Source organism: Pristiophorus japonicus, chromosome 4, assembly GCF_044704955.1.
Source record: "Pristiophorus japonicus isolate sPriJap1 chromosome 4, sPriJap1.hap1, whole genome shotgun sequence".
Classification (NCBI taxonomy): domain Eukaryota; kingdom Metazoa; phylum Chordata; class Chondrichthyes; family Pristiophoridae; genus Pristiophorus; species Pristiophorus japonicus.
This window is the reverse complement of record NC_091980.1, coordinates 117,354,183-117,370,457: the sequence shown is the minus strand read 5'-3', so window position 1 is coordinate 117,370,457 and position 16,275 is coordinate 117,354,183. Positions and strand designations below refer to the sequence as shown.

The 16,275-nt window shown below is 48.1% G+C and overlaps 1 protein-coding gene across 1 annotated transcript in view; it reads left to right on the top strand.

Moving 5' to 3' along the window:
• LOC139262484 (cytochrome P450 26B1-like) overlaps positions 1-4,604 on the top strand; it is a 49,824-nt gene extending 45,220 nt beyond the window's left edge. Inside the window, exons 8-9 of the mRNA XM_070877665.1 lie at positions 3,766-4,101; positions 4,510-4,604. Of these exons, the coding sequence (XP_070733766.1) occupies positions 3,766-4,101; positions 4,510-4,604 (431 nt within the window). The remainder of the gene's footprint in view (positions 1-3,765; positions 4,102-4,509) is intronic.
• Positions 4,605-16,275: the final 11,671 nt, after the last annotated feature.

The window sequence follows — 16,275 nt, the reverse complement described above, 5'->3', positions numbered from 1 at the left end:
CCAGACTCTCGCTGGTTCACCCCAACCTGCATGATCAGATAGAGAGCAGGCAGCAACAACAAAATGTAAACGATGGTCGCGCCACTGTGTCACAGGAAATTGATCTGAATGACTCTGTGTATGTGCTAAACTATGGACATGGTCCCAAGTGGATCGCGGGCACGGTGATAGCTAAAGAAGGGAATAGGGTGTTTGTATCAAACTAGACAATGGACAAATTTACAGAAAGCACCTGGACCAAACGAGGCTGCAGTTCACAGACTGCCCTGAACAACCCACAGCTCACCACCTTTTTCGAGCCCACAACACACACCCAAAGAATCAATGACACCACCCCGGACCAGGAAATCGAACCCATCATGCCCAACAGCCCAGCAAGGCCAGGCTCACCCAGCAGCCCTGCAGGGCAACAACACGCCAGCCCAGCGAGCGCACAGCCAACATACCAGAACAGACATTTGTACCGAGGCGGTCCACCAGGAAAAGAAAGGCTCCCGACCGGGAGTGATGTTGTGTATCTGTAAAGCATGCACTCCCATGTTCCGCCACCAGGGAGCGCATCCCCTGAAGTCCCAAGGGATCCCAGCATCCCTTGGGAGCACTGTATATAAGCCGGCCCCTAAGGCTTGTTCCTCACTCTGGAGTGTCTTAATAAAGACTGAGGTCACTGTTACTTTAACCTCCCTGTGTGCAGCCTCATCTGTGTTAGGAGCACAATAGAAACAGCTAAAGAGAAAACAATTTTTGGAAGCTGAGTCATAAGAAGTATATTTGTACAAAGAGTAATATGCTGACATAATACAATTCCCAGCAATGCCAGATATATGCCTAATTCATGTTAGGTTCTTGAATTTCTATTATTAGTAACAAAAGGGAAAATGGTGGCAATTTAGGATGTATAAGAATTGAATATGTTGCAGAAGTACAGACCTTGATATATATGAGGAGGGAACAGAGTGGGACAACGCCCTGCAGTTTCGTTACACATATATATTTATTTCTGAGAAATTACCACCGCAAGAATGACTTCCTTTTTTTAATGCTGGTACAGCAGCAAACTGTTTCCATGGATAGCTTTTGGTTTCAGCCAGGCTGTCTGATGGGAGAGTGGTAAGGTGCACGTCCAAGATTGCATGAGAGGGTCCTTTCACTTGGACTTAATATAACTCGCTATTCGCAGTATAACTCAGATATACCGGTTCCACATCGTAATCTAGAAATACAGGAATTTGACTATTAATATTAACAGAACTACAGCCTTAGATTACCTAAACATATTTTCACAGAGTGAATTGAGCATGCTCCTACCAAAGCACCTGATAATACATTACATCACTTGTGCTTGAGACGGATTCCTCCAATCTGTCTGGAAGCGTGTACAGTGCAGCTGAAAAGCCTGCCAGTTAATCGCACATTCTTTGCTGCTGCTCCAGAATTATCCTCTTTGTCGATGGACCCCAACATTCAGCATCTGTGTCCAGCTGAGCAGAGCTTGGAGCATCCAGCGGCCTCCAATGTGGACTCTCCACTGCTGTAATTGTCTCCACCATCAGCTCTTGCTCACTTGTGATGCATGAGTCACAGGTGAAAATCCAACTATCTTCCTTACTGGTCCCACCAAAGTATGGGCTGCCTCATTTCTGTAAGTTGTTCTTGCATCCTCTATAATCAGGAACGCACCTTCCTCTGCCCATTATCGAGCTAAATGGTAATGTAACACAAGTTATCTCAACAGGGAAGCCTTATTCTGTATAAGATGTGTGACCTTGTGAATTCTCCACTCTAAGGAAGGCTAAGCGAATATGCGAATATGTACAAGACAGAACATAGGCTTCAATCAGAACAATTGACTTATTTACATAAAACAGTACACTGTTTTTCTTATATATGCAGGCTATAGATATACTCTCTGTGTAGTCACTGTATAGTTGCATAAGATGGAGACTTGTTTACCTGAGGTACTATCAATAAGGTTTATACTGTGTATATTATGCTGACACTACTAGAGGGTGCAACTGGTGGAGACCGGGGTTTCCTGCCCTGGTGGTAGGGGCCATATAAAAGGGTAGCCACCATGCGGTTGCCTCACTCTGGAGTTACGAATAAAGGACCAAGGTCACTACAGTTTGAGTACAACACATTGCCTCCTGGAGTCATTCATAAGTACATTACAGACATAACAGTTCTCACAGTGAGAACATATATTTTCCTACAGTCATTAGTTAATGAAAACAATAGATGCAACTTGTTCTCTCTCTGAACACGGGGCCTAAGACACTGACAATTAATATTTGAAAGAAAATATTGACATAAAATTACCATTACTGTCCAGTGCAGTACAGATGAGATATGAAACCGAGATCCTGCCTGCCCCTCTCAGGTGGATGTAAAAATCCCATGACACTGTTTGAAGAAGAGCAGTGTAGTTCTCCCCAATGTCCTGGCCAATATTTATACCTCAATCAACATCACCAAAAACAGATTATATGCTCACTTATCTCACTGCTGTTTTAGGTACCTTGCTGCGTACAAATGAGTTACTACGTTTCCCTACATTACAACAGTGTCTACACGTAAAAGTAATTAGTTGGCTACAAAGTGCTTTTCAAATTCCGAGGACATGAAAGGCACAATATAAATGCAAGTTTGTTGGTGATTGAATGGCATTAATATCAAACATTAATGGCCCAATTTTCCATAACCAGGAGAGGTGTAAATTGAACAAAATCATGGAAATGAATGAGCCCAAAGCTGACAGTTGTTAATTTTGCCCCTAACTACTGCGGGTCCAAAATAAAAGTCAATGGGTTGTAAATGTGACGAGGGAATGGGCACATGTTCTCGGTGGCCATGTTGTAAATTGAGCACAAGAGGAATGGACACACTTGGGGTACAGGGATAACTTTCTATTCGTGGTCCTTAGGCGGGCTGTTGGACAGCAACAGGAGGAAAGGAAACAGTACAAATATGCTAGCTCTAGTCGCACTATGAAGGTGAGTGGAAGGCAAGGCACAGATGAAGCAGTAAGACTACTGAGGGCCGCAGGTGAAACGGCAGTGAGCTATACATGACCACTTCCATACCAAGCATGCAGCTGATTCACAGTTTAGCCCCTCTCCAAATAATTCTTTCCAAGAAGCCAACTAAATTATCGGGAGGAATGTGTACCTAATTTAACGACACCTTCACAAACCTACAACAGTGACTGCATTCCAAATGTACTTCATTAGCTGTAAAGCGCTCTGGGATGTCCGGTGGTCGCGAAAGGCACTATATAAATGCAAGTCTTTCTTTCTTGTGGGTCCTGCACTGCATTGTGGAGGACTTGTTGCGAATCACATTCTGGCTTTTCTCCTTAAAAAAAACAGGATGACCCTGTCAGCCGAGGCTCGCTGTGTAGCTCTCTTGTCTCTGACAGAAGGTCGTGGGTTCAAGTCCCACTCCAGGGATTTGAGCACATAATCCAGGTTGACACCCCAGTACAGTACTGAGAGAGTGTTGCACTGTCAGAGGTGCCGTCTTCCAATAAACAATAATTTAAGGCCCCATCTGCCCTCTCAAGTGGACGTAAAAGATCCCATGGAAGGGGAGTTTGCCCCGGTATTCTGTGCGATATTTATCCCTCAACCAACATCAGTAAAGCAGAGTATTTGGTTATTACCACATTGCTGTTTACAAGACCCTGAAAGTGTGCAAGTTGCAGCCTTCATGTGTCAATTCCCGACCTCCACCTCATGGCAGCCCTTGTGCCATTTATGCTTGCAGACGACAGGCCAAGTGAGAGCCAAGGCGAGGGTACTAGCGCTGGTGCAAGTGGGAGGGCAAGGCAGGACAACAGCCTTGAGGGCTGTGGCAGCCGAGGCCAGGGAGAGGCTGATGTGGATAATGAGAGGCAAAACCTGGAGGACTGCCAAGAGGACAATGACAGCCATGGTCATCCCGACACCCTGGAGGGCATTGGGGGCGCGAGCCTGGATGACACCCTGGAGCCCATTCTATCTGTTGGTACCCTGTCAGATGAGGTGGAGGAAGAGGGCAAAACTGCTAGCAACACCGTGTCACTGCTTCCTACCGTCACATGCGCCAGCTCAGACACTGGGAGTACGCGATCAGACCTATTAGACAAAGCAGAGGGGTCTGTACTGGGTGTTGCACTGGGGCCTAGTGGGCTGCAGCATGGTGACGGGCAAAGGGAACCTTGGGTGCCATCTCTCTGGGGGCGCGAGTGCGCACAGGAGTTCTGCTGAAGAAGACTCAGACGGGCCCATCGATGTTGTGGTTTATGAAAGAAGGGTGGAGGCCATGCATTCCCAGATGTTGGGGCAGTGGCAAGGGTGTCGGAGAGGCTGTCGGAAGTGGTCAGGAGTGTGGAGGAGTCCACCTCCTGCATTGTCGACAGTTCTGCGAACTCCATGGAGCCCATCATTGTAAGTGTGCAGGCGATGGTGGACTCCCAGAGAGACCGTGCGAATCCAGCTGTGATGCTGTGACTCGTTGGGGATGTTGTAGCTGCCGTTACAGCACAGGCACAAGAGAACGAACGTTTGGAGAGGATGGCCGCGGCTCTGGAAGCTCAGAATGCTCTTATGCACTCTGGGCAATAGGCCACGGAGCGTCTTACTGCTGTCATGTCTGGTGGCTTTGAGACAATGGCTGCTCTCATGCTACCAACCCGGGAGCCCCCCTCAAAAGAAGCAGAGCACTGGAGACAGTGCTCTTCTTCCTTTGAGGGGCGTACGGCCCAATTCCGCATCGGGGCGGGACTTCTGGGCCAGGCGCAAGAAATCCCGGCCCCGAAAGCTTACCGCCCCCAATCGGGGCGAGGGGTACTTTCTCCGAAACCCATGCTTATCCTGCGGTTAACACGAAACACACATGCTTAATGTTGTTTGCAGGGTCAGGGTGCTGCTGGTCCAAGTGCCATTGATCACTGGCATGACACTGCCCTTGTGGTTCCATGTAACTTGTGCCAGAAGATTGGCTTTGGCAATGCAACTAAAGCTTACCCCGGCTCGGCTCATCTTTACTTCAACAGGTTTGTCTGCAGGAAGAAATTGAACCGCGGTAAATCGCAGATTGTCAGTTTTCTCTCCTTTACTTCCCTTCCTTCTCAGTCATGTTGGCGAGGCTCACTGGGCCCCATTTCCATGGGCACTGGCAGTCCTCCAATACCTTATCCAATTGTCATCTGCGAGTCTAGACAGTGAGTGTCAGCAGACTGTTTGACCATGGGAGGGAGGGTGGGGGAGGTACAGGGTCACAGCTAAGCCCAATTGTTATCTTTTGATAGTAATCTATAGTAGTGCTGCTGGCTAATTCTTCTTCCCTTCCCTCACCCAAGGGCACTGTGGTAAGTTAGGGCGCCCAACTGTTGCGCATCCTGTTTAATGCAGACAGAGGATGGAAGATGGGACCTGAGCATGTAGATCGTCCACCGAGATACCAATGTAATATAAATGCAAGTTCTTTATTCCGTAAAGGAAAGTCCAGAGATTTTTGAAAAGACTCAAGGACGAGATAGTTATGAGGAGACATTTTTTTAAATTCGTTCCTGGGATTTGGGTGATGCTGGCAAGGCTTGCCTTTATTGACCATCCCTAATTGCCCTTGAGAAGGTGGTGGTGAGCCGCCTTCTTGAACCGCTGCAATCCGTATGGTGAAGGTCCTCCCGCAGTGCTGTTAGGGAGGCAGTTCCAGGATTTTGATCCAGCGACAATGAAGGAACAGCGATATATTTCCAAGTCAGGATGGTGTGCGACTTGAAGGGGATCTTGGAGGTGATCTTGTTCCCATGCGCTTGCTGCCCTTGTCTTTCTAGGTGGTAGAGGTTGCGGGTTTGGGAGGTACTGCCAAAGAAGCCTTGGCGTGTTGCTGCAGCGCATCTTGTAGATGGTACACACTGCAGCCACAGCGCGCCAGTGGTGGAGGGAGTGAATGTTGAAGGTGGTGGATGGGGTGCCAATCAAGCATGCTGCTTTGTCCTGGATGGTGTAGAGCTTCTTGAGTGCTGTTGGAGCTGCACTCATCCAGGCAAGTGGAGAGTATTCCATCACACTCCTAACTTGTGCCTTGTCTGAAGGTAAGACATTCACCACAGAATACAGAGCCCCTGACCTGCTCTTGTAGCCACAGTATTTATGTGGCTGGTCCAGTTAACTTTCTGCTCAATGGTGACCCCATGTTGATTTTGGGAGATTCGGCAATGGTAATGCCATTGAATGTCAAGGGGCGGTGGTTAGAAGCTCTCCTGTTGCAGTTAGTCATTGCCTGGCACTTTTGTCAGGCGAATGTTACTTGCCACTTATCAGCCCAAACCTGAAAGTCGTCCGGGTCTTGTTGCATGTGGGCACTGACTGCTTACCATTATCTGAGGTGTTGCGAATGGAACTGAACACTGTGCAGTCACCAGCGAACATCCCCATTTCTGACATGATGGGGGGAAGGTCATTGAAGAAACAGCTGAAGATGGTTGGGCCTAGGACACTGCTCTGAGGCACTCCTGCTGCGATGTTCTGGGGTTGAGATAATTGTCCTCCAACAACCCCAGCCATCTTTCTTTGTGCTAGGTATGACTCCAGTCAGTGGAGAGTTTTTCCCGTAATTCCCATTGACTTCAGTTTTACGAGGGCTCCTTGATGCCACACTCAGTCAAATGCTGCCTTGATGTCAAGGGAAGTCACTCTTCTGGAAGTCAGCTCTTTTGTCCATGTTTGGACCAAGGCTGTAATGAGGTCTGGAACTGTGTGATCCTGGCGGAACCAAACTGAGCATCATTGATCAGGTTATTGGTGAGTAAATGCTGCTTGATAGCACTGTCGACAACACCTCCATCACTTTACTGATGATTGAGAGTAGACTGATGGAGTGGTGATTGATCGGATTGGATTTGTCATGTTTTCTTTGTGAACAGGACATACCTGGGCAGTTTTTCACACTGTTGGGTAGATGCCAGTGTTGTAGCTGTACTGCAACAGCTTGGCTAGAGGCGCAGTTAGTTCTGGAGCACAAGTCTTCAGCACGACAGCTGGGATGTTGTCCGAGTCCATAGCATTTAGTCTATTCAGTGCACTCAGCCGTTTCTTGATATCACATGGAGTAAATCGAATTGGCTCATGACTGGCTTCTATTATGCTGGGAACCTCAGGAGGAGGCCGATATAGATCATCCACTTGGCACTTCTGGCTGAAGATTGTTGCAAATACTTCAGATATGACTTTTGCTCTCACATGCTGGGCTCCGTCATTGTTGAGGACGGAAAAGTTCATAGAGCCTCCTCCTCCCATCAGTTGTTTAATCGTCCGCCACTATTCATGTCTGGATGTGGCAGGACTGCAGAGCTTTGATCTGATCCGTTGGTTATGTGATCGGTTAGCTCTGTCTATAGCATGCTGCTTCCGTTGTTTAACATGCATGTAGTCCTGTGTTGCAACTTCCCCAAGTTGGCCCCTGGTACATAAGAACATAAGAACATAAGAACATAAGAATTAGGAACAGGAGTAGGCCATCTAGCCCCTCAAGCCTGCTCCGCCATTCAACAAGATCATGGCTGATCTGGCCGTGGACTCAGCTCCACTTACCCGCCCGCTCCCCATAACCCTTAATTCCCTTATTGATACTGGTGCTGCTCCTGGCATGCTCTTCTACACTTCTCATTGAGCCAGGGTTGGTCACCTGGCTTAATGTTAATGGTAAAGTGAGGGATTAGCTGTGTCAGAGGTTATAGATTGTGATGGAATAAAATTCTGCTGCTACTGATGGCCCACAGTGCCTCATGAATGCCCAGTTTTGAGCTGTTATATCTGTTCTGAATCTATCCCATTTAGCACGTGGTAGTGCCACACAACATGATGGAGGGTATCCTCAGTGTGAAGACAAGACTTTGTCTCCACAAGGACTGTGCAGTGATCACTTCTACCAATACTGTCATGGACAGATGCATCTGGGACATGTAGATTGGTAAGGATGAGGTCAAGTTGGTTTTTCCCTCGTGTTGGTTCTCTCACCACCTGCTATAGGCCCAGTCTGGCAGCTATGTCCTTATGGACTCGGCCGGCTCGATCAGTGATGATGCTACCGGGCCACTCTTGGTGGTGTACTTTGAAATCCCCCACCCAGAGTACATTCTACGCCTTTGCTACCTTCAGTGCTTTTTCCAAGTAGTGTTCATCATGGAGGAGTACTGCTTCATCAGCTGTGGGAGGGCGGTAGGTGGTTATCAGCAGGAGTTTCCTTGCCCATGTTTGACCTGATGCCATAAGACTTCATGGGATCCGGAGTCAATGTAGAAGACTCCCAGGCCCACTCCGTCCCAACTGTGTACCACTGTGCTGCCACCTTTGGTGGGTCTGTCCCACTTAAGGGTGAAGTTTAACACCCAAGTGGGAAGCTGTGGGGGCAAGCAGGTCACCTGCCTGGTGGGTGTCTTAGTCCCTTTCAATAGCCGGACCACATTAGCCTCCTGACTGCTTATATGGCTGGGGTTACTTTCCCCACCTCCCTATTGGTTGGGGTTGGTTTCCTTACCTCCCTATTGGCTGGGGTTGTTATCCTTATCTGCCTATTGGCTGGGGTTGTTATCCTTACCTCCCTATTGGCTGGGGTTGGTTTCCTTACCTGCCTATTGGCTAGGGTTGCTATCTATGCCTGTCCATTGGCTGGGGTTAATATCCTTGCCTATCTATGGATTGTTCGACAGTGCTGGCCACCTTTTTCTGGTTTGAATGTTCGCGATAGGGAGGGGATGATTTGTACTGTGTAAACCTCAGGAACCAACACTTATTTTGATTCTAACACTTGTTGGTATAATCATAACACATTTTTGAAAATTGTGTGGGGCACAACAGCCTTTTTATAAACCGTCTTGATTATATGCACATTATTATCACCATTAATTCTGGCCTCCCCTCTCCTTATCTCTGTAACGTCCTTCAGCACTACAAGGTTGACTTCCCCCAAGCTCTTTGTTCCTCTGACTCCAGCCTCATAGAAACATAGAAACATAGAAAATAGGTGCAGGAGTAGGCCATTCGGCCCTTCGAGCCTGCACCACCATTCAATGAGTTCATGGCTGAACATGCAACTTCAGTACCCCATTCCTGCTTTCTCGCCATACCCCTTGATCCCTCTAGTAGTAAGGACTTCATCTAACTCCTTTTTGAATATATTTAGTGAATTGGCCTCAACAACTTTCTGTAGTAGAGAATTCCACAGGTTCACCACTCTCTGGGTGAAGAAATTCCTCCTCATCTCGGTCCTAAATGGCTTACCCCTTATCCTTAGACTGTGTCCCCTGGTTCTGGACTTCCCAACATTGGGAACATTCTTCCTGCATCTAACCTGTCTAACCCCGTCAGAATTTTAAACGTTTCTATGAGGTCCCCTCTCATTCTTCTGAACTCCAGTGAATACAAGCCCATTTGATCCAGTCTTTCTTGATAGGTCAGTCCCACCATCCCGGGAATCAGTCTGGTGAACCTTCACTGCACTCCCTCAATAGCAAGAATGTCCTTCCTCAGGTTAGGAGACCAAAACTGTACACAATACTCCAGGTGTGGCCTCACCAAGGCCCTGTACAACTGTAGCAACACCTCCCTGCCCCTGTACTCAAATCCCCTCGCTATGAAGGCCAACATGCCATTTGCTTTCTTAACTGCCTGCTGTACCTGCATGCCAACCTTCAATGACTGATGTACCATGACACCCAGGTCTCTTTGCACCTCCCCTTTTCCTAATCTGTCACCATTCAGATAATAGTCTGTCTCTCTGTTTTTACCACCAAAGTGGATAACCACACATTTATCCACATTATACTTCATCTGCCATGCATTTGCCCACTCACCTAACCTATCCAAGTCGCTCTGCAGCCTCATAGCATCCTCCTCGCAGCTCAAACTGCCACCCAACTTAGTGTCATCCGCAAATTTGGAGATACTACATTTAATCCCCTCGTCTAAATCATTAATGTACAGTGTAAACAGCTGGGGCCCCAGCACAGAACCTTGCGGTACCCTACTAGTCACTGCCTGCCATTCTGAAAAGTCCCCATTTACTCCTACTCTTTGCTTCCTGTCTGCCAACCAGTTCTCAATCCATGTCAGCACACTACCCCCAATCCCATGTGCTTTAACTTTGCACATTAATCTCTTGTGTGGGACCTTGTCGAAAGCCTTCTGAAAGTCTAAATATACCACATCAACTGGTTCTCCCTTGTCCACTCTACTGGAAACATCCTGAAAAAATTCCAGAAGATTTGTCAAGCATGATTTCCCTTTCACAAATCCATGCTGACTTGGACCTATCATGTCACCTCTTTCCAAATGCACTGCTATGACAGCCTTAATAATTGATTCCATCATTTTACCCACTACCGATGTCAGGCTGACCGGTCTATAATTCCCTGTTATCTCTCTCCCTCCTATTTTAAAAAGTGGGGTTACATTGGCTACCCTCCACTCCATAGGAACTGATTCAGAATCAATGGAATGTTGGAAAATGACTGTCAATGCATCCGCTATTTCCAAGGCCACCTCCTTAAGTACTCTGGGATGCAGTCCATCAGGCCCTGGGGATTTATCGGCCTTCAATCCCATCAATTTCCCCAACACAATTTCCTGATTAATAAGGATTTCCCTCAGTTCCTCCTCCTTACTAGACCCTCCGACCCCTTTTATATCCGGAAGGTTGTTTGTGTCCTCCTTAGTGAATACCGAACCAAAGTACTTGTTCAATTGGTCCGCCATTTCTTTGTTCCCCGTTATGACTTCCCCTGATTCTGACTGCAGGGGACCTACGTTTGTCTTTACTAACCTTTTTCTCTTTACATATCTATAGAAACTTTTGCAATCCGTCTTAATGTTCCCTGCAAGCTTCTTCTCGTACTCCATTTTCCCTGCCCTAATCAAACCCTTTGTCCTCCTCTGTTGAGTTCTAAATTTTTCCCAGTCCCCGGGTTCGCTGCTATTTCTGGCCAATTTGTATGCCACTTCCTTGGCTTTAATACTATCCCTGATTTCCCTTGATAGCCACGGTTGAGCCACCTTCCCTTTTTTATTTTTACGCCAGACAGGAATGTACAATTGTTGTAGTTCATCTATGTGGTTTCTAAGGGCTGATTATTCCTAATTGGCGAAGACTGGAGCCTTGGCTATTGGCAATGGAATCTGGAAAATGTGGATGATGTGCCCATGATTTTGCCTCAACAATTGGAATCAAGCCAACATAGTAACTATATACAAGGAAGGGGGAAATCTAAACTGGACAACTACACATCCACCAGTCACACATCAATTTATACTCGAATAATGAGATCAATTATTACAAGGGAATTTGAACAGTTGCTATGTAAGAACAATCTGATAAATACATGCAACAATGGTTTTAGATTATGTTATGTATTGTCCAGGTACATTAAATGTATAAGTACAATGGTGCTCCACAGAGGGCGCTGTGGTGGGAGACCTGAAAGTACCTGCAAGACAGAGTATAAAAGGCTGCCCACCACACCTGAGAGAGACTCTGGAGTTACACAATAAAGGACTAAGGTCACAGCAGTTACTACAACACCAGACCGTGTGGAGTCAGTGATTTGAGTGCTACATACATCACATTGGTGACAAGGACACGGACGAGCTTCATGCAACCATGGCTACTCTGGGCTTGCTAAAGGATTTTACGGTGGGCAATGATTGGGAGGCCTTTACGGAAAGGCTTGAGTACTACTTCACAGCAAACGACCTGACGGTGGACACGGATGCAATGAGAGCGAAGCGTAAGGCGATATTACTTTCCAGTTGTGGTGATGAGGTTTACTGTTTCTTCAGGGATTTGCTGGCACCCGCGAGCGCGAGGGACAAGTCATGTGAGGAGCTGATCGCACTCATTCGTGACCAACTGAAACCGAAGGAGAGCATCCTCACGGCCAAGCACAAATTATACCACCACTGCAGACCTGAGGGCCAGGATGTCACCAAATATGCTGCGGACCTCAGGAGACTCGCGGCGCCGTGTGATTTTGACACACACCTTGACGAGGCTTTGCGAGACGTCTTTGTTATGGGGATTGGCCATGAGGGGCTTCTTCACAAGCTGCTATCCCATGAACCTACAGTCACCCTGAAGCAAGCCATCACCATCAGCCGGGCATTTATGACCTCGACTTGCAGCACCAAGCGGATGATCTACACGGTCTCGAACCCGGCAGGTACTATTCACAGGATAGCGCCCACCACGGACAAAGCTGCAGAACGTGGCTCTGCCCAGGACAGAGAGCATGGACCTCGGGGTCTTGGAACTCAGAGTCTGCCGAGGGGGGCTAATCGAGTAGCACCATGCTGGCGCTGTGGAGGAAGCCATGGGCTTACCGGTGCAGGCTTGCGGAGTATACGTGCAATACCTGCCACACGAAAGGCCACCTTCAGCGTATGTGCAAAAGAAACCTGACTCACCGTGCGGCTGAGGAGATGGCAGATGATCCACCATCCAGCGAGGAGCAGGCAGAAGAAGATGAGGTGCTTGGACTATATATGTGCACCGACGATTCAGCTCCAGTGATTATGGAGGTCAAGATTAATGGAGTCCCAGTGAGTATGGAAGTGGACACTGGATCGGGTCTGTCGTTGATGAGTCAGAGAACTTTTGATAAACTGTGGATTAATCCAGCTGCATGACCCAAGCTGGTCCCGGTCACAGCAAAGCTGCGTACCTACACCAAGAAACTGATTCCTGTCCTCGGCAGAGCAGATGTGCAGGTATCTCACGGGGGCGAGATGCACGGTTTACCTTTGTGGGTCATTGCAGGCGATGGGCCGACGCTTCTTGGCAGGAGGTGGATGGAGAAGGTCCGTGGGAGCTGGGAAGACTTCATTCCTCCACAGACCGCCGTTCCCCGGGTTTCCAAAGAGCACCGCCGACCGAGCTGGAGGAGGAAGAAGCCACACACAGACGAGCAGACCCTGGAAGAGCAGGCGTTGAATGGCAAACCCATCGACGGCCGGCAAACCGGGGAGGGGGTGCCGTGCGCAGAAAAAGTCAGGTGGCAGTGGTGGCAGCTACGGCGACCGCAGGAGAGGCGGCAGTTACTGGGGCTACAGCGGCAGAGGAGGCTACGGAGGCAGCCAGCTGTAGGACGTGCGCCTGTGACGCCAGGAAGTTGCCGGTGCCGGCGCGGTGTGTTGTGCGATGGGCGAAGAGCGGGCCCAGCGAGGGCGAGTGCGAAGGGCGGCTGCTCCACACCATCCTCAGCCGGCTCTACCAGTATGGCGAACAGAACAAGAACGAACTGTTATGTGCGGTGCTAGGCCCCTAAAACGTGAGTACGTAAATTACAAGAAGTCTGAAATACTCCCTACTGGGCAGATGGGAAGAATTAAAAAACGGAGCGCTGATTCTGAGTGACAGTGATATCAAGAAATATAACTCTGGAGATTTCTTGGCTGCTGGCTTCTTCACCTTCTTTCCCATTTTCCCCTGGGGATCCGTCGAGGGGGTTTGGATGAGCCCGAGGCGCCCGTGCCCTTGATCTGCTTCAGGGAGCCATTCATCACATTCCTCTTCTCGCTGGGAGCCTGGGTTTGAGCGGTGACGGCAGGAGGAGCCGTTCCGGCGGCTGCAGCATACGGCTGCAGTATCAGTCATGTTCGTGGCCGTTTTTCTTTTTTTTTCTCTTCTTTATCCCCTCTATTCCTTCTTAACTGCAGCAATACGTCAGGCCAGCGAGCTCAAGATGGTGGCGAGCCTCGTGGCTACAAAGAACTAAAGCAAGCAGTACAACTAAAATGTCGGCGCCCAAGGGAAGCCTCATTGGAACCACAAGATGGCATCTTAAAAGGGAAATGCACCCGGGAGCCTTAAAAGGGCCTTACACCGTTGGTGGTCCCTACAAAAAGACTTTTGTAAGGCAAGAGCGAGTCTAAATGTGTAAAGTGATTTGTATGATGAAGTGATTTAGGATACGAGTCGATATTTTGATGCTGAATGGTTACTGTGTTTAAAATGATGGATATGAATGATTTACGAGAAGAGTTAATACCACGAGGTACAAGTAAAAGGGTTAATGGATCCGTGACTAACATGCCTAAGGGGCCAATGCAATTTTTGATGTTATGTGATTCTTGCAATGGTTCAGCGGCTGCAGATAAGCCGCTAAGGCGACTACTGAGAACAGAGGCAACGCACTAGTTGCGATACCCTGTCTCAGCCTAGCCCATTACCTCAGGCGAAAAGGGGCAGTATACTGCCACCGTACCTCACCCAGTGGAGCTGGGATTAAATAACTGTTCAGTGCACCTGCAACCTTTTGACATAACATCTGTACCACATATTATATGTACCATACAAATGTACTGTCTATGTATACCTGCTTTCTGTTGGAGGTTATACTCGTGACTTCATCACCCATGTAAGGACTGCAAATATCACATGCTTGCACCGGATCGCAAGCATAATCTCTACATGGGGGGGGGTGGGGGAAGAGGGAAGTGGATGGTCATGGACTCACACTCACAAACCAACCAGGACGAAAAGGCCGAGGTTACCGACAATGGCTTTGGAACTGGGGGGGGAGTGAGATGTTATGTATTGTCTGGGTACATTAAATGTATAAGTACAATGGTGCGCCACAGAGGGCGCTGTGGTGGGAGACCTGAAAGTACCTGCAAGACAGAGTATAAAAGGCTGCCCACCACACCTGAGAGGGACTCTGGAGTTACACAATAAAGGACTAAGGTCACAGCAGTTATTACAGCACCAGACCGTGTGGAGTCAGTGATTTGGGTGCTACATACATCACAGATTATATTGCAACGTTAGTTTTATATCAGTTGCAGGATGTCATACGAAAACTGCCTTGCTTAGATCACACCCTGATGACTGTGTTCAGTTTCGATCACCAAGGCATAAGGGAAGCGTTCAAGCCTTGTGGGACTGATGAACGCCCTTGACCTTTTTGAGGAAGTGACACCCCACGTGGTCAGGAAAGAACTACTTCTCTAAATAAAGCCTCCTGCTAAAGTGTTGACTCAGAAATCCCGGTTTCTCCTTTCTGAGAAAAAAGATGCAGACCTATCTGAAGCTGCTGCGGTCTAGCGAGATCCCAGTCAGGAGGACAGTGTCAAAGGCCTTTGTGAGGTCAAAGAAGGCCATGTACAAGGGTTGGTGCTGTTTCCTGCATTTCTCTTGTAGTTGTCGCACAATGAAGATCATGTCCGTTGTACACCTTAGTGGACGGAATCCACATTGCGACTCTGGGAGGAGCTCTTCAGCCACAGGGAGAAGACGATTGAGGAGGATTCTTGCGATGACTTTCCCTGTGGCTGACAGCAGGGAGATTCCTCTGTAGTTAACGCAGTCGAACTTCTCCCCTTTTTTGAAGGTGGTCACGATTACGATGTCTCTGAGATCTCCTGGCATGCTCTCCTCCTTCCAGATAAGAGAAATTAGGTCATGTATTCGTGCCAGTAGTGCTTCTCCGCCATACTTTAGTGCTTCGGCGGGAATTCCATCTGCTCTTGTTGCCTTGTTATTCCTCAGCTGATGGATGGCCTTTTCTACCTTGTGCCGGGCTGGGGTTGTGCTGAGATGGTGTCGGGTAGCATGCTGCAGAATGGAGTCGAGGACACTTGCATCGAAGACAAAGTCTCGGTTAAGGAGATCTTCTAAATGCTCCTTCCAACGGGCACTGACTGCCTCTCTGTCCTTGATGAGTACCTCACAGTTCTTCGCCAGCAGTGGGATAGGGCCTTGGATGCTTGGGCAGTAGGTGGTCTTGACTGCGCTGAAGAATCCATGCACGTTGTGGTTGTCGGCTAACTGCTGGATCTCCTGTGCTTTCTCTATCCACCATCTGTTTTTTAGGTCATGGGTTTTTTGTTGGGCCTCGGCCTTCAGCTGTCTGCAGAGCTACTTTCTTGCTCTCGAGTTGGGTTGCTATTTTAAATTCAGAAATGCCTTGCGCTTGCGGCTTATTAGAAACATAGAAACATAGAAAATAGGTGCAGGAGTAGGCCATTGGCCCTTCGAGCCTGCACCACCATTCAATATGATCATGGTTGATCATACAACTTTAGTACCCCATTCCTGCTTTCTCTCCATACCCCTTGATCCCTTTAGCTGTAAGGGCCACATCTAACTCCCTTTTGAATATATCTAATGAACTGGCCTCAACAACTTTCTGTGGTAGAGAATTCCACAGTTTCACAATTCTCTGAGTGAAGAAGTTTCTCCTCATTTTGGTTCGAAATGCCTTACCCCTTATCCTTAGACTATGACTCCTGGTTCTGG